The sequence below is a fragment of the Ahaetulla prasina genome, chromosome 1, assembly GCF_028640845.1.
Source record: "Ahaetulla prasina isolate Xishuangbanna chromosome 1, ASM2864084v1, whole genome shotgun sequence".
Classification (NCBI taxonomy): Eukaryota; Metazoa; Chordata; class Lepidosauria; order Squamata; family Colubridae; genus Ahaetulla; species Ahaetulla prasina.
Window position 1 is genome coordinate 360,900,694 of NC_080539.1, and position 27,874 is coordinate 360,928,567.

Genomic DNA, 27,874 nt, shown 5'->3' on the forward strand with positions numbered 1-27,874 from the left:
TGTGGGATGTTTTGAGTCTTTAATTGATTGTTGATTTTACCCATGCCTTCTTTTGGATTATATCTTAATAATAATAACAGAGTTGGAAGGGACCTTGGAGGCCTTCTAGTTCAACCCCCTGCCCAGGCAGGAAACCCTACACCATTTCAGACAAATGGTGATCCAACATTTTCTTTAAAATTTCCAGTGTTGGAGCATTCACAACTTCTGCAGGCAAGTTGTTCCACTTATTGATTGTTCTGTCAGGAAATTTCTCCTAGTTCTAAGTTGCTTTTCTCCTTGATTAATTTCCACCCATTGCTTCTTGTTCTACCCTCGAGAATAGTTTGACTCCCTATTCTTTGTGGCAACCCCTGAGATATTGGAACACTGCTATCATGTCTCCCCTAGTCCTTCTTTTTATTAAACTAGACATACCGAGTTCCTGCAACCGTTCTTCATATGTTTTAGCCTCCAGTCCCCTAATCATCTTTGTTGCTCTTCTCTGCTCTCTTTCTAGACGTCTCAACAACTTTTTTACATTGTGGCGAAAGCTTTACATCTTCTTGCATTTTCATGATTAATTTCTTATTGCTGCATCCTGGAAGCCACCTAGATTCATTGAGGTGGCCAATCAATGAAATAAATAAATACAAAGTCATGAATTAGCCTTCCTGTGGAATGTATGCATAATTTATGGAACCCACGGCCAGAAGAGGTAGCACTAGGGAACAGATGGCTTTAAAAAAAAAAAACATCAACACTTACAGTAAATGGTTTAATAGACCTTCCATATGCCAAATGCTATAATGAACCTATCTGGTCCAAGGATAAACCTATCTGCAAACAAACATTCATTAAAAGTTCTATTCTACCATGCTAACAGTGCTGGGTTTCAAACACTTTTACTACCGGTTCTGTGGGTATGGCTTGGTGGGGATGGCATGGCTTGGTGGGCATGGCAGGGGAAGGATACTGTAAAATTCCCTCTCCAATCCAGGGGAAGGTTACTGCAAAATCCCCATTTCCTCCCGATCAGCTGGGACTTGGGAGGCAGAATATAGATGGGGGTGGGGCCAGTCAGATTTTTTACTACCAGTTCTCCAAACTATTCAAAATTTTTGCTACCGGTTCTCCAGAACCGGTCGGAACCTGCTGAAACCTACTTCTGCATGCTAAGGGTAAGAAATGGGGGGGGGGGGTTTTGCTGCCTTCATGGTTTGTTTGTTCCTTTAAGTTGATTTTGATTCCTGGAGACTGCCTGGAGAGGTCTTGGCAAGGTTTTCTTGACAATTATTTTTCAAAGGTAGTTTACCATTGCTTCTTTTCTAGGGATGAGAGCAATGACTGGCCCAAGGCAGAACTAGAATTCACAGCCTTCTAGTTTCTACACCAAACTGGCTCTCTCACACCCATCTTAAGAAGCACCAGTATAAAATTTAGCTAGCTAGTTGCTACCACAAGCAGGGGGACAGAGTTGCAAGATCTAGCTTCTTCTTGTTATAAAATCATAAGTTAACTCAAGGTTGAACCATGGTAGCTTAAGTCAGTGTATCTCAACCTGGGCAGATTTAAACTCTGTGGAGTTCAATTCCTAAAGTTCCCCAGCCAGCATTCCATTCTTTGTCTTCTTCTGCTACTACTTAGGGCAGTGGTTCCCAACCAGTGTGCCGCGGCACTAAGGGGTGCCGTGAGATCTTTTGAGGGTGCCGGGAACTTTTGAGCTACGGAGATTTTAAATATCTATTTCCTTATAAGGGTGCCGGGAACTTTTGAAAGGCTTTCCAAGAGTGCCTCAAACAAGAAAAGGTTGTGCCTCAAACAAGAAAAGGTTGGGAACCACTGACTTAGGGGTTTTCTGAAAGCATCCAGTTGATCAGGTGAGAAGCAGAAGTACTAGGTTATTTTGGGGTATATTCTACTTATATCCCCTAAATCTCCATCTTACTGCACCCAGTTTTGGTCACCACACTGTAAGAAAAGATGTGGAGACTCTAGAAAGAGTGCAGAGAAGAGCAACAAAGATGATTAGGGGATGGAGGCTAAAATATACAGTATGAAGAACGGTTACAGGAACTGGGCATGGCTAGTCTAGTGAAGAGAAGGACCAGGGGACACATGATCACCCATCTCCTCCCACTTATGACTGTATGACTGTAACCTTGTTGCTGATATCCTTACAATTTATATTGACTGTTTCCTAATATGATTTGATTGCTTATTTGTTCCCTATGACTATCATTAAGTGTCGTACCTTATGATTCTTGACGAATGTATCTTTTCTTTTATGTACCCTGAGAGCATACGCATCAAGACAGATTCCTTGTGTGTCCAATCACACTTGGCCAATAAAGAATTCTATTTTATTCTATTCTATGACAGCAGTGTTCCAATATTTGGGGGCTGTCACAGAGAGGAGGGGGTCAAGCTATTTTCCAAAGCACCCAAAGGCTAGACAAGGAATAATGGATGGAGTGAGAACAATCAACCAATGGAACAGAAGTTGCCTTCAGAAGTTGTGGGAGCTTCATCACCAGAAGCTTTGAAAAAGAGATTGGAGTGCCATCAGTCAGAAATGATGTAGGGTCTCCTGCCTGGGCGGGGGTTGGACTAGATGACCTACAAGGTCCCTTCCAACTCTGTTAAAACTCTGTTCTGTTCCATTTTAAGCAATAGCTGAGTCCCTTCCTAAGTCCTGTACCTCTTGGAAGCATTCTGAACAACAGCAGTCAACAAATGCATTATGAACAAAACAGGCACACAAAGTACTGAAGGATCAATGGAAGACTTGTTTGGAGTTCTAAAACCTTTGAGTGCAGCAGAAACGTTTTAGTTAGCATGATTAACTCAAATCTCTTTCAACTTCTCTGAGAAAGAAAAAGGTTTTTTTTAAAAAGTTCTGAACAGATAGGCAGAACATCACAGTTTACCATAGCAGCATAGTAGCAGCTGAACCTTACGCAAAGCTATTCCATCTTCCATTCAGAATCTCTGCTCTCCCCCTGCATTTTAGGCCCCACCTCTTTCATCTGCTGACTAGCAGAACTCATCTCTAAAGCTTGCTTAGAAGCAAAGTCGTTCTTCTTAAGACATTGACAAAGAAGGTGCCACACCAGGCAGGTTGTGCCATTGCATAAAGACACGGGAAGAATCCATCAGCTTTCCACTTAGACAAGAATTGTTCTGTTTGGATTTGATCATCTTTGTCTCATATCTGGTGCAACTAGCAGGCTATCTGGAGCCAGACAACCTTTTGATGAAGTCGTTTCATTTTGCCAATTATCCAGGAGCTTAGAGAAATCCAGAATCTCAGAATCCCTCGATACAGGTGAACATATATGTTTTGTTTATTACCTTTCTTTGGACTTCCTGCAGGCATTTAGGATCTTCAGAGCATGCACCCAGCTGCCTGCAATTTCAAAAAACTGCTGCAACTTTGTTTGAGTTGTATCTGCATGTTGTGAAGTTTCTGGAACAGGATCAGTTTGGATTTTGGACTCTATAAATTGACCGCAGAGAAATGATGATTGTCACTACACTACGACATAAGTCTCCTAAGATATTCTTGAGCCAGAATAATCTATTTTAGGCTTTCCCCCAAAGCATATCAAACATTCAAGGAGGGGAAACATCAGTCTAAGAAAAGGCAATTCGGTTCTAGTGTCTGGATCTACTCAACAATTGGGACATTTTGCTCTGAGTAAGTTGGAGAAGGGGACCAGTCGATTTTGTTGCCATCCCTGTGCTCTTGCAAATGTGCTTTTAGACTAGAGCAACTTCTGCACCGGCTGGAACTGTCCAAAGTGCTGAAGTAGTCTGCCACTGGACACTTCTATCTCCTCTCAAGCACCTTCAAGATCCAGATTTGAGCAGATCATCACCCATTTTGCAAGCAGATGAACCATTCTGGGAACAAACAAAGCTGAAAAGTCCATGGTTCAGCTGGGAAAATAAAGAAGAATATGGTAGAGGAAGCACCCAACTCTGATTTCAACAAGTCCCACTTCTTTCTGAACAATTCTGCCTGCACTGCAGAGTTGTGCACTAATGGCTCGGGGCCACCCACTCCTCCATATTTGGTGGATGCCTGGCTGGTCCCACTCTTCTTTGCCATTCTGATGTTAGTTGGGCTATTGGGCAACTCTCTGGTAATCTACGTCATCATCAGACACAAGCCAATGAGGACAGTGACCAACTACTACATTGGTAAGACAATTTGGAGGCATTCAGATGGGGGAGGGTGGTAATGGAGATGATGCTTTTAAACAGGGACCAACAACTAAATGAGATAGAGAGATTCAATGTAATAGGAAGTTATTAGCTTCCTTAAAAGTATGAATGTGGACGTTGGAGCACAATGTATCTGGAACAGCGGTGAAATCCTCCTTGTTCTATCTGGTTTGCTGAACCGGTAGTGTCAGCGGTGGGAGGCTCCATTACGTCCAGTTTTTTTACCATCTGCACAGGTGCAGAAGAGGGACATGTGCGTGCTCCCGCTTGCTCCTGTTCCCAAACTGGTAGCGAAGGTAAGTGAATTTCACCACTGATCTGGAGGGCACAGTTTGAAGAAGACTGAGCTAAAATAATCTTAATCATATATTTTCATCCTCCCATTAGTACATTCATTATGGGAGGTTTCTAAATATCATAAATAAATAAATAAATAATAACATTAAAAGGTTAAATTAATAACAGGCACTTAAAAAGTAACCATTTAGTTAGTCATGTTATATGCCTGCTTGTTAATATTACATAAGGACTTCAGCACTAGAGGTAGTTCTTACAACCATTTGTTTCAGTTTGAAATTACAAGAAGCCTCGGAGAAAGTGACTTACAACTCACCCTCAAAGTTATGATTGTCACAACAGCCTCATAGTCAGTTGTTTGCAGTTTGGGTGCTTGGCAATTGGCTTGTGTTTATGACAATTGCAGTGTCCTATGATCATATAATCACAATTTGCAACTTCTCTGTTTCTGACCAGAAGAATCAGTTGGGGAAGCTATTATTTGCTTAATAGCCATGTGATTCTTTTAACAATCACGATTCAGTTAATGACCACAATAAAAATGGTCATAAAATCAGATCTGGTCACATGATAACTCTCTTCATGACTGCATTGCTTAGTGACCAAAATTCCAGTCCCAATTGTGGTTGTAAATTGAGGACTACCAGTATCTATCCTGGATTTGAAATAAAATAGCAACAGCAATAGCAGTTAGACTTATATACAGCTTCACAATGCTTTAGAGCACTCTCTAAGCAGTTTACAGAGTCAGCCTATTGCCCCCAACACTCTGGGTCCTCATTTTATCAACCTCAGAAGGATGGAAGGCTGAGTCAACCTTGAGCTGGTGAGAATTGAACTCCAGACTATGGACAGAGTTTGCATTCTAATCACTGAACCATCAGGGTTCCTAAATGAAAAATATGTTTTTAATATACTCGCATTCATTGAGGTGGAACTATGTAACATTTCAAAGAGAACACCTGGTCATTTTTTTAATCAATCAATCAATCAATCAATCAATCAATCAACCTACCTACCTACCTACCTAGTTTTCTAACCACCCATCTCCCTCAGGGGCCATTTGCCATGGTGGATTTCAAAATTTTTTACTACTGGTTCTGTGGGCGTGGCTTGATGGGCGTGGTAGGGGAAAGATACTATAAAATCTCCATTCCCATCTCACTCCAGGGGAAGGATACCGTAAAATCTCTTTTTTTTTTAATTGAAAAAGTTTTAAAAAAACAATTAAATTTTTCTCCTCCCATCCCCCCTCCCATCCCCCCTCCCTCTCCCCTCCTTCCAAAACCCCCCTCCCCCCCGACTTCCCAGAGCAAACACAAGGTATAGTTCAATAAACAAACAGTCATAGATTAAAATTTTAAAATCTAACACAATTATAATCCTTCTCTTTCACATAACCTGACTTCTTCCATTAAAATCAAAAACAACATCCTTCATTCAAAGGCAATCTGAAATTTCTTAATCTGATATCTATTTTGAATATAATCAATCCAATTCTTCCATTCATTTAGATATTTTTCTTGAGTACTGTCTTTAAAGAAGGCTGAGATTTTAGCCATCTCAGCCAAATTAGAAACTTTCAAAATCCATTCTTCTATTGTGGGTACTTCTTTTTTCTTCCAATATTGTCCAATTAACAGACTTGCTGCTGTTATTAAGTTCAAAATCAATTTCATCTCAATCACTGTACAGTCTATTATTATTCCCAAAAGAAAAAATTGCGGTAGGAACTTTATCTTCTTCTTCAAAACATTTTGCATAATCCACCAGATTCTTATCCAGAAAGACTTAATTTTCTTACAAGTCCACCATACATGAAAATATGTAGCATCATCACAATTACATCTCCAACATTTTGCTTGCATATCTGGATACATACATGATAATTGCTTAGAATCCAAATGCCATCTATAAAACATCTTATAAAAATTTTCCCTTAAATTCTGCGCTTGCATAAATTTAACATTTCTAACCCAAATTTTCTCCCATGTGTCCAACATTATTGGTTCCTGAATATTCTGTGCCCATTTTATCATACAATCCTTTATTAAATCTCTTTCAGAGTCTATTTCTATCAACACATTATACAATCTCTTTATATGCCCCTGGGTTTGATTTCTAATTTGTTTAACCAAATTTTCTTCATTTTGAATAATACCAGTTTTCTGATCTTCCTTCCATCTAGCCTTTAACTGTCCATATTGAAACCAAGTATAATTCCTCCCTTCTTCTTTTAATGTATACAAAGATTTTAGTTGTAAATTTCCCCTCTCATTATATAAAAGATCTTTATAAGTAATCAATTCTTGTTCCTGTTCTATATTTATATTCTCTGCGTGCCAAGGACTTGCCCATATAGGAATTTTATAGTTTATTTTTATTTATTTTTTATTTATTTATTTATTAAATTTTTATACCGCCCTTCTCCCGAAGGACTCAGGGCGGTGTACAGCCAAAAGTAAAAAACACAAGATATATACAATTAAAACAACCGTTAAAACATAGCAGATTATAAAAGGCTGATAATTAAAATTAAAATTTTAAATTTTAAAATATTAACAAAACCCCCAATTAAAATTCAACACTATTATGCCAGTCCCGCTTGAATAAATAGATGTGTTTTGAGCTCACGACGGAAGGTCCGAAGATCAGGCACTTGACATAGGCCAGGGGGAAGTTCGTTCCAGAGCGTCACCGTCCCCACAGAGAAGGCCCTACTCCTGGGGGCCGCCAGCCGACACTGTTTGGCGAATGGCACCCTGAGGAGACCCTCTCTGTGAGAGCGTACGGGTTTTTTTTTTGTTTACATTTATACCCCGCCCTTCTCCGAAGACTCAGGGCGGCTTACAGTGTATAAGGCAATAGTCTCATTCTATTTGTATATTTTTATAAAGTCAACTTATTGCCCCCCCAACAATCTGGGTCCTCATTTTACCTACCTTATAAAGGATGGAAGGCTGAGTCAACCTTGGGCCGGGCTCGAACCTGCAGTAATTGCAGGCTACTGTGTTCTTAATAACAGGCTTTTACCAGCGTGAGCTAAACCGGCCCCGGGTTGGTGGGAGGCAAAGGGTAACAGCAGGCGGTCTCGTAAGTACCCGGGTCCTAAGCCATGGAGCGCTTTAAAGGTGGTAACCAAAATCTTGAAGCGCACCCGAAAAACCACAGGAAGCCAGTGTAGACTACGGAGCAGTGGTGTTACATGGGAGCCACGAGCGGCTCCCGTTACTACTCACGCAGCCTCATTCTGGACTAACTGTAGCCTTCGGGTGCACCTCAAGGGCAGCCCCATGTAGAGAGCATTGCAGTAATCCAACCTAGACATAACCAGAGCGTGAGTGACCATGCATAAGGCATCCCGGTCAAGGAAGGGACGCAACTGGCGGACCAAGCAAACTTGGTAAAAGGCCCTCCTGGAGACGGCCGCCAGATGTTCATCAAAGGACAGCCGTCCATCCAGGAGGACGCCCAAGTTGCGAACCACCTCCTTTGGGGCCACTAACTCGCCCCCAACAGTCAGCTGTGGATGCAGCTGACTGTACCGGGGTGCCGGCATCCACAGCCACTCCATCTTGGAGGGATTGAGCTTGAGTCTGTTTCTCCCCATCCAGACCCGTACAGCTTCCAAACACCGGGACAGCACTTCGACCGCTTCGTTGGGGTGGTCCGGGGTGGAAAAGTACAGCTGAGTATCATCAGCGTACAGATGATAACTCACCCCAAAACCACTGATGACCTCACCCAGCAGCTTCATATAGATGTTGAACAAGGTAGGCAAGAGAATCGACCCCTGAGGCACCCCACAAGTGAGGCGTCTCGAGGACGACCTCTGCCCCCCTGTCAACACCGTCTGCGACCGGTCAGAGAGATAGGAGGAGAACCACCGATAAACGGTGCCCCCCACTCCTAATCCCTCCAACCGGCGCAGCAGGATACCATGGTCGATGGTATCAAAAGCCGCTGAGAGATCTAATAGGACCAAGGCAGAGGAGCAACCCCTGTCCCTGGCCCTCCAGAGGTCATCCACCAACGCGACCAAAGCCGTCTCCGTGCTATAACCGGGTCGGAAGCCGGACTGGAACGGGTCTAGATAGACAGCTTCCTCCAGGTGCCAGGGGAGCTGCCATGCAACCACACTCTCTACAACCTTCGCCACAAAGCGAAGGTTGGAGACTGGACGATAATTTCCCAAAATAGCTGGGTCCAGGGAAGGCTTCTTGAGGAGAGGTCTCACCACTGCCTCTTTCAAGGCGGCAGGGAAAACCCCTTCCACCAAAGAAGCATTTATAATCCCCTGGAGCCAGCCTCGTGTCACTTCCTGAGCAGCCAGCACTAACCAGGAAGGACACGGGTCCAGTAAACATGTAGTTGCATGTAACCTCCCCAGCAATCTGTCCACGTTTAACTTATAATATTTTTTCCAGACACGCAAAAGAGAAGTTCTCAACACATGATTCTTAAAAGGTTTATCTATTTTCTTATCATACAATAAATATGCATGCCAACCATATAATAAATCATAACCTTCTATATTCAAAATCCTTTCCTCCGTCAAATTAAACTAATCACTTATTACAGAAAGAACAACTGCTTCATAATACAATTTTAAATTAGGCATTTTTAATCCTCCTCTTTCCCGTGTATCCTGCATTATTTTCATTTTAACTCTCGCTTTTTTCCCTTCCCATATAAATTTATTAATTCCGATCTGCCATTCTTCCAAATTTTTATCTTTCTTTTTTTTTTTCATAAAAAAGTTTTATTTTTACAATCATGTCAAACAACTCATCCAATGTACAGTTATATACAATTAGTCGGGCTTGCCCAGTCACCATCCCCCTTTTTAACACTCTTCCTCTTCTACCTTCTTTTACTTTCCTAACCTTCCTCTCCTTCTCTTATCTACATCCTCTCCTCCCTCCACCCTACACCTTCCTTCTCCCTCTTCTACCCCTCTTCCTTCCTCTTCTCCTCTTTCCTACTCTCTCTTTTCTCCCTCCCCACCGTTCTAAAGTGGTAACTGGGCAGACCCGACCCTACATTAATTATATTTATACATCTTCAATAATCCCTGTACATTAACCATCACTCCATCTCTAGCCTCAACCCCCAATTCCCTCCCCTTACCCCCATCCCCACCCCGACTTCCCAGAACAAAATGCAGGGTATCAAAACTAACAATCATAATCTAAAATAATTCCTACATTATAATCTCTAGTCACTCCACACTTAATCACACTCTCAATTCCCCTCTCCTTCAGCAATATATCTAATACAAAATATTTCCTAAATTTACTCATATGCTATTCGATATTTTTTTATCTGATACTTATTTTCAATATAATCAATCCACATTTTCCATTCTAAAATATATTTTTCTTGTGTATAGTCTTTCAAGTAAGCAGAGATTTTTGCCAAATTTTTATCTTTCTTAATAATTGGTATCATCTGAAACAAGAACAAGAATTTAGGCAGAACATTCATTTTTATAACTGCTATTCTCCCCAACAAAGATAATTGCAATTTTTTCCAAGTATTCATTTCCTTCTGAATTTTTTGCCATAACACATCGTAATTATTCTTATATAATTTTACATTTGATGAAGTAAGAAAAACTCCTAAGTATTTAACCTTTTTTACAATTTCAAATCCTGTTATTTCCTCTAATTTTTCTCTGGTTCTTAGTCATATTTTTGGTTATCACCTTTGTTTTATTTTGATTCACTTTAAACCCAGGGTTTAAAGTGATACTGTAAAAACTCCATTCCCTCCCTAATCCAGGGAAAGGTTACTGCAAAATACTCATTTCCTCCCGATCAACTGGGACTCAGGAGGCAGAGAATAAATGGGGGCGGGGCCAATCAGAATTTTTACTCTGAACTACTCAAAATTTCCACTACTGGTTCTCCAGAACTGGCCAGAACCTGCTGAAACTCACCTTTGCCATATGTAGTGGTGGGCTCCAAATTTTTTAACAATCTGCCCTAATGACGGGCATGGCTGTGTGGGGTCATGTGACTGAGTGAGCATGGCCAACTCTACATCACTTGTGTGGTGGTAGCTGTATGGGACAGGCAGGGCTGGGGAGGGAATCCAGGGGTCTCCGGTGAGGGGGGGGCGGCAGGAAAGAAAGATGAAACCTGTTTGTGTGTGTGTGTGCATGTGAGAGAGAGAGACTGAATCAAGCTAGACTGGGAAAGCTGGCTGCAAGAGGAAAAGAAGCTGGGTAAGCTGGACCCAGCTTCTTTTCCTCTCATCCCAGAAGCAGCAACCTTGAACTCTCCCCTCTCTGCTAGCCCCCTTCTTCACACAGGATCGCCCAGCAACAGAGACAGAGAGGGAAAAGGGAGCAGCGGCGGCTACTAGCATTGAGGGAGGCGCCACACAGAAACAGGAGCACGCACACAAAATGCTGCCCTTCTCCTCTTCTACCCCTCTTCCTTCCTCTTCTCCTCTTCCTACTCTCTCTTTCTCCTCCCCACCGTTCTAAAGTGGTAACTGGGCAGACCCGACCCTACATTAATTATATTTATACATCTTCAATAATCCCTGTACATTAACCATCACTCCATCTCTAGCCTCAACCCCCAATTCCCTCCCCTTACCCCCCATCCCCCACCCCGACTTCCCAGAACAAAATGCAGGGTATCAAAACTAACAATAATAATCTAAAATAATTCCTAAATTATAATCTCTAGTCACTCCACACTTAATCACACTATCAATTCCCCTCTCCTTCAGCAATATATCTAATACAAAATATTTCCTAAATTTACTCATATGCTATTCGATATTTTTTTATCTGATACTTATTTTCAATATAATCAATCCACATTTTCCATTCTAAAATATATTTTTCTTGTGTATAGTCTTTCAAGTAAGCAGAGATTTTTGCCAAATTTTTATCTTTCTTAATAATTGGTATCATCTGAAACAAGAACAAGAATTTAGGCAGAACATTCATTTTTATAACTGCTATTCTCCCCAACAAAGATAATTGCAATTTTTTCCAAGTATTCATTTCCTTCTGAATTTTTTGCCATAACACATCGTAATTATTCTTATATAATTTTACATTTGATGAAGTAAGAAAAACTCCTAAGTATTTAACCTTTTTTACAATTTCAAATCCTGTTATTTCCTCTAATTTTTCTCTCTGGTTCTTAGTCATATTTTTGGTTATCACCTTTGTTTTATTTTGATTCACTTTAAACCCAGGGTTTAAAGTGATACTGTAAAAACTCCATTCCCTCCCTAATCCAGGGAAAGGTTACTGCAAAATACTCATTTCCTCCCGATCAACTGGGACTCAGGAGGCAGAGAATAAATGGGGGCGGGGCCAATCAGAATTTTTACTCTGAACTACTCAAAATTTCCACTACTGGTTCTCCAGAACTGGCCAGAACCTGCTGAAACTCACCTTTGCCATATGTAGTGGTGGGCTCCAAATTTTTTAACAATCTGCCCTAATGACGGGCATGGCTGTGTGGGGTCATGTGACTGAGTGAGCATGGCCAACTCTACATCACTTGTGTGGTGGTAGCTGTATGGGACAGGCAGGGCTGGGGAGGGAATCCAGGGGTCTCCGGTGAGGGGGGGGCGGCAGGAAAGAAAGATGAAACCTGTTTGTGTGTGTGTGTGCATGTGAGAGAGAGAGACTGAATCAAGCTAGACTGGGAAAGCTGGCTGCAAGAGGAAAAGAAGCTGGGTAAGCTGGACCCAGCTTCTTTTCCTCTCATCCCAGAAGCAGCAACCTTGAACTCTCCCCTCTCTGCTAGCCCCCTTCTTCACACAGGATCGCCCAGCAACAGAGACAGAGAGGGAAAAGGGAGCAGCGGCGGCTACTAGCATTGAGGGGAGAGCGCCACACAGAAACAGGAGCACGCACACAAAAATGCTGCCCCCTTCTCCCTCTCCCTCTCCATTGGTGGGCAACAGAAGGGGGCTAACAGAGAGGGGAAGAGTGCGAGATTGCTGCTTCTGGGATGAGGGGACCCGGGACACGTCTGGGTCCTGCTTACCTGGCTTCTCTTCCTCTCGCAGTCAGCTTTTTTTGGGCCGTTTTCAGGATGTTTTTCGGGCCGATTTAAGGCCTTTTTTGGGGCTGATTTTTTCCGGAAAAATGCCCTGAAAAATGCCCTGTTTTGGGGGCATTTTTGGGGGCATTTAGGCCATTTTGGGCCATTTTCAGGCCATTTTTCAGGTCAATTTTGGCAGGAAAAATGGCCTGAAAACAGCCCAAAAAACAACTGAAAACAGCCTGAAAAATGGGCGGGGCCGGGGCCAGCCGGTGGTCAGATTTGCCGGTTCTCCAAACTGCACAGAATTGGAACAACCGGTTCGGGTGAACCGGCCTGAATCGGCAGCAGCCCACCTCTGGCCATATGTATATTTTTTATTTATTTTGTCAAGCATGTATTTTATGACAGATACAAGTGTAAACATAATTATAAATATATGTAAAGGATACGAATAAAAGAAAACATTAGGGCAGGGACGGTAGGCACGGTGGTGCTCTTATGCACGCCCTTTCCGACCTCTTAGGAATGGGGTGAGGTCTACAGTAGACAGTCTAAGGTAAAAGTTTTGGGGATTTGGGGAAGAAACCACAGAGTCAGGTAGTGCATTCCAGGTGTTGACAACTCTGTTATTGAAATTGTATTTTCTGCAGTCTAGTTTACTATGAGTTTGTCATTTATCTAATGTGTGCTCTTGTATTGTTTTGGTTGAAGCTGAAGTATTCATTGGCTGTTAGGACATTGTAGCAGATGATTTTATGTACTATGCTTAGGTCAGACTGAAGACGGTGAAGTTCTAAGTTGTCCAAGCCCAAAATTTCGAGTCTGGTGGCATAAGGTATTTTGTTGCGAGCAGAGGAGTGGAGGACTCTTCTTGTGAAATATCTCTGGACTTGTTCAATTGTATTAATGTCCGATATGCAGTGTGATTCCAACAGATGAGCTGTATTCAAGATACGTACATGTATACATATATGTTATATTATATATATGTATATGGATAGATAGATAGATAGATAGATAGATAGATAGATAGATAGATAGATAGATAGATAGATAGATAGATAGTTTTTTATAAGAGTACAGAGAAGGAAAGAACCAAACTGAGAATTTCAGGGTAATAAGAACAGCCTGGATTTTTCTTTCTACATCATGAAAAAAAAACCTACTGAGAAAGTGCAGATTTTCTTAAAGTGATAATTGGAATGCTAGCTTTTCCCTCCTTTTCTCACTTTAATATTCTTATGCTTATGGAAATTGACACATCCCTAAGATGTCCACCTCCTGCAGGTTCTCATTAGTGTCTTATTCTATTCTGATCTTCTTTTGAATGCATGCTTGGTTCTAAGACAGCTTGATAAAGGGAGAGACAAAGGCAAATTTCATCCCTGTTTAAATACCAACAGCCTTTGCTCTTGCTTCAACAGCCAACCTGGCTACCACCGACATCATTTTCCTGGTTTGTTGTGTTCCCTTCACTGCAATGCTGTATCCACTTCCGGGCTGGATCTTTGGAGAATTCCTATGTAAATTTGTCAACTACATCCAACAGGTGAGCAATGTCTGAATTTGGAAACTTCCCTCTTCAGGTCTTTTTTTTTTCCTATAGGGATTTCTAGCTAATTTCAAGTGCCATATCAGAATTGTGGTGTCTCATACCTTCTCAGCTCAGAAATGTAAAACTCTAGCTCATTTTGAAATCAGATCTTCAAAACAGCATCCACGATGAAGATCCTTGTGAAGGATAACGGTATTATATTTCTGGGTCTGTGCATAGATATGAGAAATACTGAATGAAAGTAGACCCTCTAGGTCAGGGCTGGGCAACTCTGGCCCCTTTATGACCTATGGACTTCAACTCCCAGAATTCCTGAGCCAGCATGCTGGCTCAGGAATTCTGGGAGTTGAAGTCCATAGGTCATAAAGGGGCCAGAGTTGCCCAGCCCTGCTCTAGGTACATACAGGTAATCCTCCACATATGACCACAAGATTTATGCTGCTAAGCGAGACAGTTGTTAAGTGGGTATTGTCCCATTTTACGATCTTTCTTACGATCTTTCTTGCCATAGTTAACAACTATATATATAGTATTAATACATACAGGTAATCCTTTATTTAATTTATTTATTAATTTATTTATTTAAGTAAGAATGACCTGTTCACAAGCATGCTGTCCATGTTATCTCGAAGTTGACACTACCCCTGTCGGAGTCTGAATCTGAGACAGAAGATGAACAGCTGACAGAGAGCGGGAGAGTGGCTCCATTGGCTGTGGAAGAAACTGGGGAAGGGCAAAGTCAGGCTGGGCAGAGTAGGGGAGAGGTAAAACAAGGGGGTTCAGATGAAGACCAAGGCCCACCCCCTCCTCATCTTAGGGCATGCAGGGAAAAACGCAGAAGAGAGCAACGTGGATTGCGTAGTTTACAAGGAAGGAAAGGGCCCCGATTCCCTCACAAGGCACACCTGGGGATGGAGTTTAAAGTAGAGGCAGTTGGGAGGGGCGTTTTTCGGGAACAAACGCTGAATTCATCCAGCACGGAGAGTGGGGCCTGCATTCCTGGCATTCCTCCTGACTATTTGAATTATAATCATGCTTCTGTGTGCTTATCTTGTCTTGCTGGAATTATTGCCGCTTTTGGGACTCATTATCTTGCCCTGCTGGAGTGATTGATTTGCAGTTATTCTGCTTACAGCGTTTGGACTGCAGTATCTGTGACAGAAGCTGCTGCAGGTTTGTGGGAGAGCTTTTCTCCAGGCCAGAGAATAGACGGGATGTTGGGAGCAAAATTGGTCCCAATAAAGGGACTTATACCGGTTCTCTGGCTGTGTTGCCTTCGTGTTACGGCCCAGGTTATTAAACATGTTTTTCTTTCTCCTTCAGATTTGCTTGCTGTTCTAGCTTCTATCTAGAAAGAGAGCTTATATTTTAACTTTACACTCAGAAAATAGTTAATTCGTGGATCTGATACGAAACAAACCTCTCTCTGCCTATTATCCAGAGAAGACCCTACCAGTCAGAGCAGAGGGATAAAAAGATCAATAGTTTCTAGCCTAGTAGAGAGCAATGTCTTCAGTAATGATAAAGGTGAGAACAGTTACTCAAACAGAGCGGCAGAGGGCAGCCTCCACTTAGCAAAACTGCTGTAGTTCTGCATTAGGCATGGCCAAGTGTTCTAATGATGCTCAATACAAAAAAAACCCTACACCAGGTCAAAATAAATAAAAATGTTGGTGGTGATTACGAGATTGAAGACACATCCACACACCTTTCGTAAACATGTGATGCATGTTTAAAAGGGTGAGGTTGTGGAGTCATGATCCTCCACCTTGATTCTTTTGTGCCCCCTTTCCCAGGACATCTCTGAAAGAGATATAACAGAATTATCCCTTCATGCCTCAATTTCCTCCAGAGAGGCTGTATTTCTTGAAGGCGGGGTGGAAAAGAGGCTTTTCTGCTGTGGCCCACACCCTTTGGAATAGTCTCAGGATCCAGATTGTTGAGGGCAATATGCAAATGATGCTGATATTGTGAACCACCCAGAAAGTGCTCTAAAGCACTATAGCAGGGGTGTCAAACTCAAGGCCTATGGGCCGCATCCGGCCCATGAGGTACTTAGATCTGGCTCGTGGGCAGTAGTGGGATTCAAGTAATTTAACAACCAGTTCTCTGCCCTAATGATTTCTTCCAACAACCAGTTTGTCAAACTGCTCAGAATGTTAACAACCGATTCTCCTGAAGTGGTGTGAACTGGCTGAATTCCACCACTGCCCGTGGGGCTACCCTGGACCGGCCCGCGATGCCTCTGCCAATGAAAACATAGCTCAGGAGGGTCCCCCCCCCGAGCTTCGCTTTCACTGGCAGTGGGTTGCAGGAGGCCATTACAGCAGAAAATGGAGCTTGGGAGCCTGTTTTTGGTGGAAGAGCGCTCGGGCCACAGGTGCCCCCAAGATGAGTGATGTCGAGCTGGCCACATTCACCCTGGCCCACCGAGGTCAAACACAATCCTGATGCAGCCCTCAATGAAATTGATTTTGACACCCCTGCACTATAGGATGGTATATTAGTCTAAATCAGGGGTACCCAACCCTTGGTCCATGGAGCGGCACTGGTCCGTGGCATGCCAGAAACTGGGTCGCAGCATGCCAGTAACCAAGATGTGGAAACAAGGGAGGCCCCATTCATAGGATGTAGGCAGCACACGAAACCACACACCCTCCAGTCGCGGAAAGACCTTTCTCCACAGAACCGGTCCCTGGTACCCAAAATGTTGGGGGCTACTAGTCTAAATGCTATTGTTATTGTTACTCTCTGTTGGATATAAGATCATCTCCTACATTCCTGCCTTAAAACCTGGTTCTGCTGGCTGGCTTGGGGCCCTGACAGGGGCGCAATGTGTTAGGAATGGCTGATGGGATTGAGAGAAAATCTCCAATAAATGAGGGTAGTTGTAGCTCATTGTTGGAAAGAGGGGTCCTTGGTGCTCTCTGAGCTTGGTTGTTTTCTTGTTTCATTACCCAAATGTCTAGCACCGATGATGTTACCTAGTTTCGGTAATGAAATGTCTCCAAGAAAACAAGCAAGCAAAGAGATCCCCACCCTCATGTTGCTTGTCCTCCTGGTTTTCAGTTTCCTATTTAGTTTTCTTAATTTTAATCTCTTTGTACAAGTAGTCCTCAACTTATGATTGTCACTTAGCGACCATTCAAAGTTATAACAATAGCTACTTAGAGTCCCATTTTGAAATTACGACAGCTACACACAGCTACATACATCCACCATGGTCACGTGATCGCATTTTGGGTGCTTGGCAACTGGCTCATCTTGACAGCCGTTTCCAACATCCTGCAGTCACATGACTCTGATTTTTGATGTTTTTGGATGGCTTCCAATCTTTATTTCCGGTTTCCGGCCAAAACCAGCTATTGCATAAAATCGAATCACTTAACGACCATTCCATTCACTTAGTTAAAGCCCACCATGTTTGCTTAACAACTGCTGCTAAAACGATCATAAAATCAGGTCTGTTCGCATGGTCCACTTAATGACTACAGTGACTTACAAATATAATTCTGAGTTCAATTACGATCATAAGTCGAGAATTATCTGTATTGTCTTTTTTATCTTTATATCATTCTGTAATCCACCCATAGTCAGTGGAATATACATTTAGCAAACAAACAAATCATGATAGTTTCTATGGACTATCATGGAAAGGGCAAGAATTTTGTGGACTAGGTGCAACAGTCTTCCAATATCTAAAGGGCTGCCACAAAGAAGAGGGAGTCAAGAAGGGGTGAAATGCTCCCAGTTTGGACCAGATCGCACGATCCGGTAACGATGGGGGCAGGTAGTTCGGAGAACCGTAGCAAAAATCCCTGCCCCCCCCACCGCCACTGCCCAGCCTCACTGTTCCTCTTCTCTGTCCCCGAAGCTCTCAGTGGTGATATAGCTGCAAACGGCCTTAAATGACTGCCGCAGCACTTCAAAGAGCTGCACTACAGCTGATCTTTCTAGAAGCACAACAAATTTTTACATTTTATAGAACTAGGTTGATTCTATCCCTCTGTTTATACAGCCTAGAACTGTGTTGGCTTTTTTGGCAGCTGCAGCACACAGCTGGCTTATATTTAAATGATTGTCCCACTAGAACTCCAGGATCCCTCTCACAGTTACTACTATTGAGCGAGGTACTAGCTAAAGTTTACCTGTGCATTTCGTTTTGTTTTTCAAATCCTTTGATTTGGCTCCATAGGTCTCGGTGCAAGCGACCTGCGCCACCCTGACGGCCATGAGTGTGGACCGGTGGTATGTGACTGTCTTTCCACTTCGATCCCTGCGACGGCGCACGCCACAAGTTGCCGTAACCGTCAGCATCAGCATTTGGGTTGGTGAGTAGGGGAAGCCTCCAGGATCAGTTAGAATCGTTCACAAACATGATCGAATAACTGAATGTCCTTTATCTGGGCAAAAAGATCTGCTATGAAGTAAAAAAATTGAGATAAAACTAAGAAATACCTTCCATATTTGCCATGTATCATACTTATTGCCAATGATAGCTCTGCTACCGTTCAGATAATACATCAGATCCTACCAACTGAAAACTGGTAGAATGGTGGTTCTTGCTTCTAAGGTTTCAATATACAGCTTGCAATTCAAGGTTGTATTTGCAACCATGTGACTGAAGCCCTGCCTTCTTTGTGGGCACATATAAAAAGGGGGCAGGGCTTTGACTGACTAGTTGTGGCCACCATCTTGACTTTCTTATCTGCCTCCCTGCAGACAACCCCTATTCCAATTTTATACACAAACCTCTTCTAACGTGGCATTTCAAGAAATCTTGTTAATCCACTTCTCATTTGTTGGATTATCTAAGGTTTTCCAGTGTTGAGCAATTATTGTTTCAGCTGCTAAATTTAAGCAAGCAATAAATTCCTTATTTTAAACCTAAGCATCAATAGCATATAATTATTATAAGTCAGTGTTCCTCAACCTTGGCAAGAGCTGTGGTGATGCAGTGGTTAGAATGAAGTATTGCAGGCTAATTCTGCATTCCCAGTGCCAGGTGTTCGATCTTGACCAGCTCAAGGTTGACTCAGCTTTTCATACTTCCGAGGTCAGTAAAATGAGGACCCAGATTGAGGGGGGCAATATGCTGACACTGTAAAGCAGGGTTTTCCAACCTTGGTCCCTTTAAGACTTGTGGACTTCAACTCCCAGGCTGGCTGAGGAACTCTGGGAGTTGAAGTCCACAAGTCTTAAAGGGACCAAGGTTGGAGAACCCTGCTGTAAACCACTTAGAGAGGGTTGTAAAGCGCTGTGAAGTGGTATATAAATCTAAGTGCTATTGCTATTAAAACCCCATGCTGGCTGGGTAATTTTGCGAGTTGAAATACATGCATCTTAAATTAGCCAAGATTGCAAAACTGCTATAGACCAGGGGTCTCCAACATTGGCAACTTTAAGCCTGGTTGGGGAATTCTGGGAATTGAAGTCCTCCAGGCTTAAAGTTGCCAAGGTTGGAGACCTCTGCTATAGATCTGCTGGGCTACTCGATAGACAAAGTCTCTTTTGGACCAAATGTGATCCAAAATGTGCACATTTCTGCAGTTTCCTTGGTGACAGAGTTCAAATGGTTTGTTATCAGCTTCCAAGTTGCTTTTCAACTGCCCAACCAATCCTTGGTCTGTAGGATAATCTGGCCAGTTGAAAAGCATCTTGGAAGCTATGGGATCCTCAACGGCAGGGGTTAAATGAGGAAATCAACATTTTACCATTGCAACACAACCAGTAACAGTATAACAGAGTTGGAAGGACCATGGAGATCTTCTGTCCTTTTTGTAGGTACGTGGTGCTGTGGTGAAATCAAAAATTTTTTACTACCAGTTCTGTGGGTGTGGCTTGGTGGGCATGGTGTGGCGTGGTGGGTGTGGCAGGGGAAGGATACTGCAAAATCTCCATTCCCACCCCACTCTGGGGCCAGCCAGAGGTGGTATTTGCCGATTCTCTGAACTACTCAAAATTTCCGCTACCGGTTCTCCAAACTACTCAAAATTTCCGCTACCGGTTCTCCAAACTACTCAAAATTTCCGCTACCGGTTCTCCAGAACCTGTCAGAACCTGCTGGATTTCACCCCTGATGCGGTGTCAAAGCTTAGGGGGCATCAACACTACTCAGCTTTCCACCCTTCCAAAATTGATAAAATGAGGACCCAGATTGTTGGGGGCAATATACTGACTCTGTAACGACCCCTTAGAACAGGGGTGTTTCATTGAGGGCCTCATCAGGATTATGTTTGTCCTCAGTGGGCCAGGGTGGGCATAGTCAGGGTGAACGTGGCCAGCTCGACATCACTCGTGTTGGGGATGCTGGTAGGGGCCTGAGCACTCTGTCAGCCAAAACAGGCTCCTGAGCTCCATTTTCAGCTGCAATGGCCTCCTGCAACCCACTGCCAACTAAAACGTTGCTCAGGAAGGCTGCCTGCGGCCGTCCTGAGCTCCATTTTAGCTGGCAGAGGCACCATGGGCCGGTCCTTCGCTGTTTCCAGGGTGGCCTCACAAGCCAGATCTAAGCACTCCATGGGCTGGATGCGGCCCATGGGCCTTGACTTTGACACCCTTGGCTTAGAGAGTACTATAAAGCACTATGGAGCGGTATATAAATTTTTAAGTGTTATTGCTATTCGAAATATAAATTAAATGTAAAGATTTTGTATCAACAGGAGGTGGCGCCATCAATTACAGCAAACCCTTACCAATGTTAATACAATAGTAGTAGATAAACCCATGGATGGTTATAGAGGTAAGGCCAGGGGTGAAATCCACCAGGTTCTGACAGGTTCTGGAGAACCGGTAGAGGTAATTTTGAACAGTTTGGAGAACCGGTAGTGGAAAATTTGAGTAGTTCAGAGAATTGGCAAATACCACCTCTGGCTAGCCCTGCCCACATCTATTCTCTGCCTCCTGATTCCCAGCTGATCGGGAGAAAATGGGGATTTTGCAGTAACCTTCCCCTGGAGTGGGCAGGGAATGGAGATTTTGCAGTATCCTTCCCCTGCGATGCCCACCAAGCCACACCCACAGAACCAGTAGTAAAAAAAAAAATTGGATTTCACCACTGGGTAGGGCCTCAGCTGGACTGAACAAAAGGTGCCTTGAAAGCACACAGGAGTGCAAACTTAGCATCTGTCTGTAATGTCTTGTGGCAACTGATCTTTTTCCCAGGAATTTATGAGTAATAGGAACTTAGAAATTGAATTCCAAACATTGCACAACTCTTAAGAGATATCTGATAGCATCACTTTAAAGGAATGTCAGTGGCATTCCTGGACACTCTGGGCAAACTTTGGAACAGCTTGATTCCAGATGCATTTCAGTGCCCAGAATTCCTTTTGTGGAGTCTTTAGTGTTCTCTGAGCTTGGTTGTTTGCTTGCAGATGTGTCCAGGTTACGTCTGCAGTGCAAACAACCAAGCTTGGAGATCACTAAGGACTCCCAAATTTAACCCTGAGCTACAGATTGTTGGAAGAAATGTCCATCTGGGTTCAGTTCCAAGTGGGGACAAAGACACTGGAAACATGGAGACTGCTTGGAAAGATGGTTTAATGGTGGTCAGGTTCACATGGCTTGAGTTCCTGAACAGAAAAGGGGAGGGAAGCTGTGCGCGCCCTGGCTTTATGCTTTCTCTGAGCTTTGAATTTCCTGGGGCACAAGAAGAGTATCCTGATTGGTTGTCAGACTCCCAGAGGGTGGGGGTCTTAGCTAGCCTTGCTGGCTGATATAATCTTCCCAGGTGCCATGTGGTGAGTTTCTGTTGCTAGATGGGTCCTATTGTGTTGCAGATTTGACAAAGGTGGGGGTGAATGAGTTTCTGCCTCTGACCCATTGACAAAGGTGGGGAGGGGAAGCAGGAAGGAAGGTGGGAGCTGCTTTGTCCTTAAAACATGTTCTCCATTTCTCATCCAGGGAAATATATTCTTTTTAATATTTTCTAAAATATTTCATTCTTCTAGGAGGGGGGTGGGTGCTGACTTCCTACAAGATCTTCTATTAGAATTCCTTTGGTTAGATAGATGGTTATATAAATTTTTGAATGAATGAAATGGATTAACGTTTCTTTGTACAGGCAAAGAACAGGTAAGTTCTCAATTTACCACTGTAATAGAGTCTGCCCATTATGGTTGTAAGTCATGATGTTCATCACCAGAGGTGGGTTTCAGCAGGTTCTGACCAGTTCTGGAGAACTGGTGGGCAGAAATTTTGAGTAGTTCGGAGAACCGGTAGTAAAACTTCTGATTGGCCCCGCCCCCATCTATTCTCTGCCTCCCAAATCCCAGCTGATCGGAAGGAAATGGAGATTTTATAGTATCCTTCCCCTGCCACACCCACCAAGCCACACCCACAGAACCGGTAGTAAAAAAATTTGAAACCCACCACTAGTCATCACTGACCTGATTTTTCAACCTTTTTTTTTACAGTGGTGGTTAAGCAAACACCATGGCCATTAAGTGAACCAATTGTTTGCTAAGGGTCAGTTTTGTCAAAACCCAGATATAAATGCTGTTTTTTGGCAGCAAAAAAAAAAAAAAGTAAAACACAAGTCATTTGACCATGGGAGGCTGCAAATGCCCATAACTGAGCATCTGAAGTATTATTTTCATGTGACCATGGAGGGTCAGCCATCAAAACTTCAGAACTGAATTGTAAGGGTTACTAAGCGAACGATCGTAAGATCACGATTACCTATGCTGCGCTTTTATTTTGTACACTCACTTCTAGAGGCTTTGGAAGGAGGTGGTTAATTGATGTACAGGTAGTCCTCGACTTATGACCCCAATTGAGCCCAAGATTTCTGTTGCTAACAGAGACAGTTGTTAAGTGAATTTTGCCCCATTTTACAACCTTTCTTGCCACAGTTGTTAAGTGAAACCACTGCAGCTGTTAAGTGAATAACGTGGCCGTTAAGTGAATCTGGCTTCCCCGTTGATTTTGCTTGTCAGGTCGCAAAAAAGTGATTGCATGACCCTGGGACACCTCAACCATCATAAATACAAACCAGTTGATGATTATCTGAATTTTGGTCATGTGACCACCGGGATGCTGCAATGGTTATAATATAAAAAATGGTCATGTCACTTTTTTCAGTGCTGTTGTAATTTTAAGCGGTCCCTAAATGAATGGTTGTTTTTTTTTTTATTTTGTCACAACAATATACACAAGCATCAACATAAAATAACTACGTATCATATAACCATATATATGAGCAAAAGTATGCAATAACTATATTAACTGGATATAATGAAAGGAAACCATAGGACAGGAACGGTAGGCACGCTTGTGCTCTTATGCACGCCCCTTACAGACCTCTTAGGAATGGGGTGAGGTCAATAGTAGACAGTTTTTGGTTGAATCTTTGAGGATTTTGAGAAGAGACCACAGAGTCAGGTAGTGTGTTCCAAGTGTTAATAACTCTGTTGCAGAAGTCATATTTTCTGCACTCAAGATTGAAGCGGTTAACATTAAATTTAAATCTATTGTTTGCTCTTGTATTGTTGCAATTGAAGCTGAAGTAGTCTTCAACAGGAAGTACATTGCAATAGATGATTCTATGTGTTAAGCACAGGTCCTGTCGAAGGCGGCAGAGTTCTAAGTTTTCTAAACCTAATACTGGTATTATATAATTATATTATATAATAGTGGTTAATGTGGTAGTTGAGGACTCCCACTATTAGCAAATGGAGAAATAAAGGCCTCCACAACAGGAGGTGGGGTAGAGTTGCCAACCATGATGCTGGGTCTTTTTCTTCACAGGTTCCTTCCTTGTCTCCATCCCAGTGCTGGTTTACAACCAGCTGATAGAAGGATATTGGTTTGGTCCGCAAACGTTCTGCAGCGAGTCCTTCCCTTCCGTGTACCATGAGAGAGCCTTCATCCTCTACAACTTTTTAGCGGTTTACCTCCTCCCTTTATTGACCATTCTCCTCTGCTATAGTGCTATGCTTTACAAGATGGGACACCCTACCGTGGCGCCAGCTGATAACCATTACCAGGTACTTATAATCCAGTGTTGGCAAACCTTTTCAGCACTTGGGCGTGGGCGCGTTGGGCACCAAGTGCTGTAAAACTTTGCACGCATGCGTGCTCCTAGGGGCCATGACTAGGAAGAGGAGCTGCCCAGAGGGCATGCGCATGCTGGATAAGGTACTTCCAGTTTCCGACGTGCGCATGTGTACCAGCACGGTGTCTTCCAGTTACTGCCCTGCATGCGCCGATCAGCTGGCCAGCACACATCCTCATGCCGGAAAACGGAAGACCAGCTCTTCTGGTTTCCAGCACTGCCACACGCACAAAGGCCAACTGATCGGCGCATGCACATGTGCACCAGAAACCCAGAAGAGGAACGGGCAACGCTGTACGTGCCAGGTGATATGGCTCCGCATGCCACTTCGGGCATGCGTGCCATAGGTTCGCCATCACAGTTATAAGCTGTATGTTGTATCGGGATAAACTGGATGTGAGATGAAAGATCTTAATTTTTTTTTTAAAAAAAGGATGAGATGGTTAGATAGTGTCGTTGATATGGTGGAGATCTCAAATCTGCCACCGTACCACTTCAGCTCTAGTTTGTTTTGATGGCAGCCTGTCATAAACTGTGGTGGGAGGTAGGGGAGAAAGGATACTGGGAGGGGGGGAATGACAGGAACCAGAAGTGCCAACCCTAGATAAGAGTTGAATGATCCAAAGACACAGGCATGGGAAAAAATGCAAACACCCACCAAAGAGGTGCCGACTGCAGGACTGTTACCAAAACAACTAATTTGAACTTTGTTGGATAATAGCAAGAGGACCAAGGGAGAAGGGGAAATTATTTGGTTTACACAGGAAGTTTCAGAACTGGCTTTTCTTACACTGTAACTACTTGGCTTTAGTAAAAGTATATATGTCGCTACAAATGGAATCGAGGGTCTTTCTTTCCTAAACGCCCAAGCTGGGACAGGTCTAACAGGTTTGGACAGACTTTGAGAGACAGTGGAGGACTAGGGGTACCTTGCATGCTGCATCCATTGGGTCGCAGGAAGTTGGACACGACTTAGTGACTGAACAACAAGAAGAGTAGACTCAAACCTGGGCATTTCAGTCTAATATTTTAATGACACCATACTATCTCTCTACGTTCCTTTTCATTGGGGCCACCTCTTCTTCCTCCTTTCTGTGCCCTAATATAGGTACAGCAGCTGGCAGAATTCTCTGAAGCTCTGCGAGCTAAGATCTCTCGTATGGTGGCCATCATCATTGCTCTCTTCACCATCTGCTGGGGTCCGGTGCAAATTCTGATCCTCTTCCAAGCCTTTGACTCCACTTTTCAGCACAATTACTATACTTATAAGGTGAAGATTTTTGCTCACTGCATGTCCTATGCCAATTCTTCCCTCAACCCCATTGTCTACGCCTTCATGGGCACTAATTTTCGGAAAGCCTTCAAGAAAGTTTTCCCAGTGGCCTTCAAAAAGAGGGTGGGTAATTGCAACATTGCTGGCCGGGCCCACCTTAATACCGAGATGCAGTTTGTCTCATCAGGGATGTAGGTTTAAAATAAGTACTTTTCCTGCACAGGTAGTCCTTGACTTACAATCATTTGTTTAGTGACAATTCGAAATTACCACGGCACTGAAAAAAGTGACTTACTCTATGACCATTTTCCACACTTATGACCATTGCCGCCTCCCCATGGTCATGTGATTTACAATTGGATGCTGGACAACTGACTCACATTTATGATGGTTGCAATGTCCCGGGATCTTGTGATCACCTTTTGCTCCTGACAAGCAAAGTCAATGGGGAAGCCAGATTCACTTAACAACCATGTTGCTAACTGAACAACCACAGTGATTGACTTAACAACCAATGCACAAAAAGCTGTAAAATGGGGCAAAACTCACTTAACAAATGTCTCACTTAATAACAAGAATTTTGGCCTCAATTGTGGTCGTAGGTTGAGGACTACTTGTAAAGTGTTTTGCCTTCCAGTGGATCCTACAGTGTTGTCCTGTGTTTAAGGTGCAGTGGAGGATTCGTGATTATTCAAATGTCATTGCAGTCCACTTGCCAATGCCCCAGTAGTGTGACCAATAGTGAGAGATGCTGTAAGATGTAGTCCAGTAACAGTCAAGTCACACATATGTGTTGTGACCCCGGCCCAAGTAGGTAGTAGTAGAGGCAGTCGGTTCAAAACAAACAGAACAGCTGAGAATTAGCTCATTTTCAGCATAGTCCAAACTACAGTACATCAAAGCAAATTCTTTATAATTCAATTCTTTAGTCTTATCACCAACCTTGGTCTCATTAGGCAAACTGCCAAAAGCTTTTCCTGGCAAAAGTTCAAAAGCAGAAGACGCCAACAAGAAATAAATGCAGCAAGACAAGGAGCAACACTATCAACGTTGTTTTCCGGCAAAGAGCCCAAATGCTGTTGCTGGTCTTTTAAGCCTTATGGGAGGGGCCAATCATCTCTTCACCCTACTCCCGAGTCGTTCTCTTTGCTTTAGCTGCTCTTGCCTTCTGGCAGCTCTTCTCATGCGTGCATTAGGAACAGGCTCCTCCTGTTCCTCTGCCTCACTACTGTCAGCCTCTGGAGTCCGCACATCACTCCCAGATGGCCCTGGCCCCACCTCTGCCTCCAACGCAGAGCCCTCATCCTGGCCTTCCCCAGCCTCCAGGACTGGCCTATGCTCTTCCTCAACCTCATCACTATCCAACTCCGTTGCCAGCTCCGCAGGCTGCTGGCGGACCACAATAATATGTAACAAAACTCAATAAAGAAGAATAGCCATAGATTTCAGACTGATAGCTTTCATGCTAGTCGGGAATAAAAAGATAATACCTTAAAAACTGTAAGAATAAAGGGAGACTTAAACTAACTAAGGCAGAATCTCTCTGAAATGTTTCTTTTTCACAATCCCCATCACGGGACTAGGTTGCCCCTTCTCATGCTAGCTAACCATCAGCACAGGTAGTCCTTGACTTACAATCATAATTTAGCCCAAAATTTCTGTTGTGAAATGAGGCATTTGTTAAGTGAGTTTTGCCTCATTTTACAACCTTGTTGAGTGAATCACTGCAGTTGATGAGTTAGTACCATGGTTAGCTCAAACTGCCCAAGGAGCTGCTGATCCAATTCTACAGAGGAATTATTGAGTCTGTCATTTGCACCTCTATAACTGTCTGGTTCTGTTCTGCAACCCAACAAGAAAAACACAGACTTCAGAGGATAATTAGAACTGCAGAAAAAATAATTGCTACCAACTTGCCTTCCATTGAGGACCTGTATACTGCACGAATCAAGAAGAGGGCCGTGAAAATATTTGCAGATCCCTCGCATCCTGGACATAAACTGTTTCAACTCCTACCCTCAAAACGACGCTATAGAGCACTGCACACCAGAACAACTAGACACAAGAACAGTTTTTTCCCGAAGGCCATCACTCTGCTAAACAAATAATTCCTCAACACTGTCAGACTATTTACTGAATCTGCACTACTATTAATCGTTTCATAGTTCCCATCACCAATCTCTTTCCACTTATGACTGTATGACTATAACTTGTTGCTGGCAATCCTTATGATTTATATTGATATATTGATCATCAATTGTGTTGTAAATGTTGTACCTTGATGAACGTATCTTTTCTTTTATGTACACTGAGAGCATATGCACCAAGACAAATTCCTTGTGTGTCCAATCACACTTGGCCAATAAAATTCTATTCTATTCTATTCTATTCTATTCTATTCTATTCTATTCTATTCTATTCTATTCTATTCTATTATGTGAATCTGCCTTCCCCATTGA

General features: G+C 43.0%; 1 protein-coding gene across 1 annotated transcript; it reads left to right on the top strand.

The window, feature by feature from the left end:
• The first annotated feature begins 3,941 nt into the window (after window positions 1-3,941).
• On the top strand, window positions 3,942-27,777 carry KISS1R (KISS1 receptor). Its single transcript, XM_058163006.1, has 5 exons — window positions 3,942-4,185; window positions 13,955-14,079; window positions 18,281-18,416; window positions 23,836-24,074; window positions 25,251-27,777. Exons 1-5 carry the CDS (start codon window positions 3,942-3,944, stop codon window positions 25,608-25,610), a joined length of 1,104 nt encoding a protein of 367 aa, XP_058018989.1. The 3' UTR covers window positions 25,611-27,777.
• The last annotated feature ends 97 nt before the right edge of the window (window positions 27,778-27,874 follow it).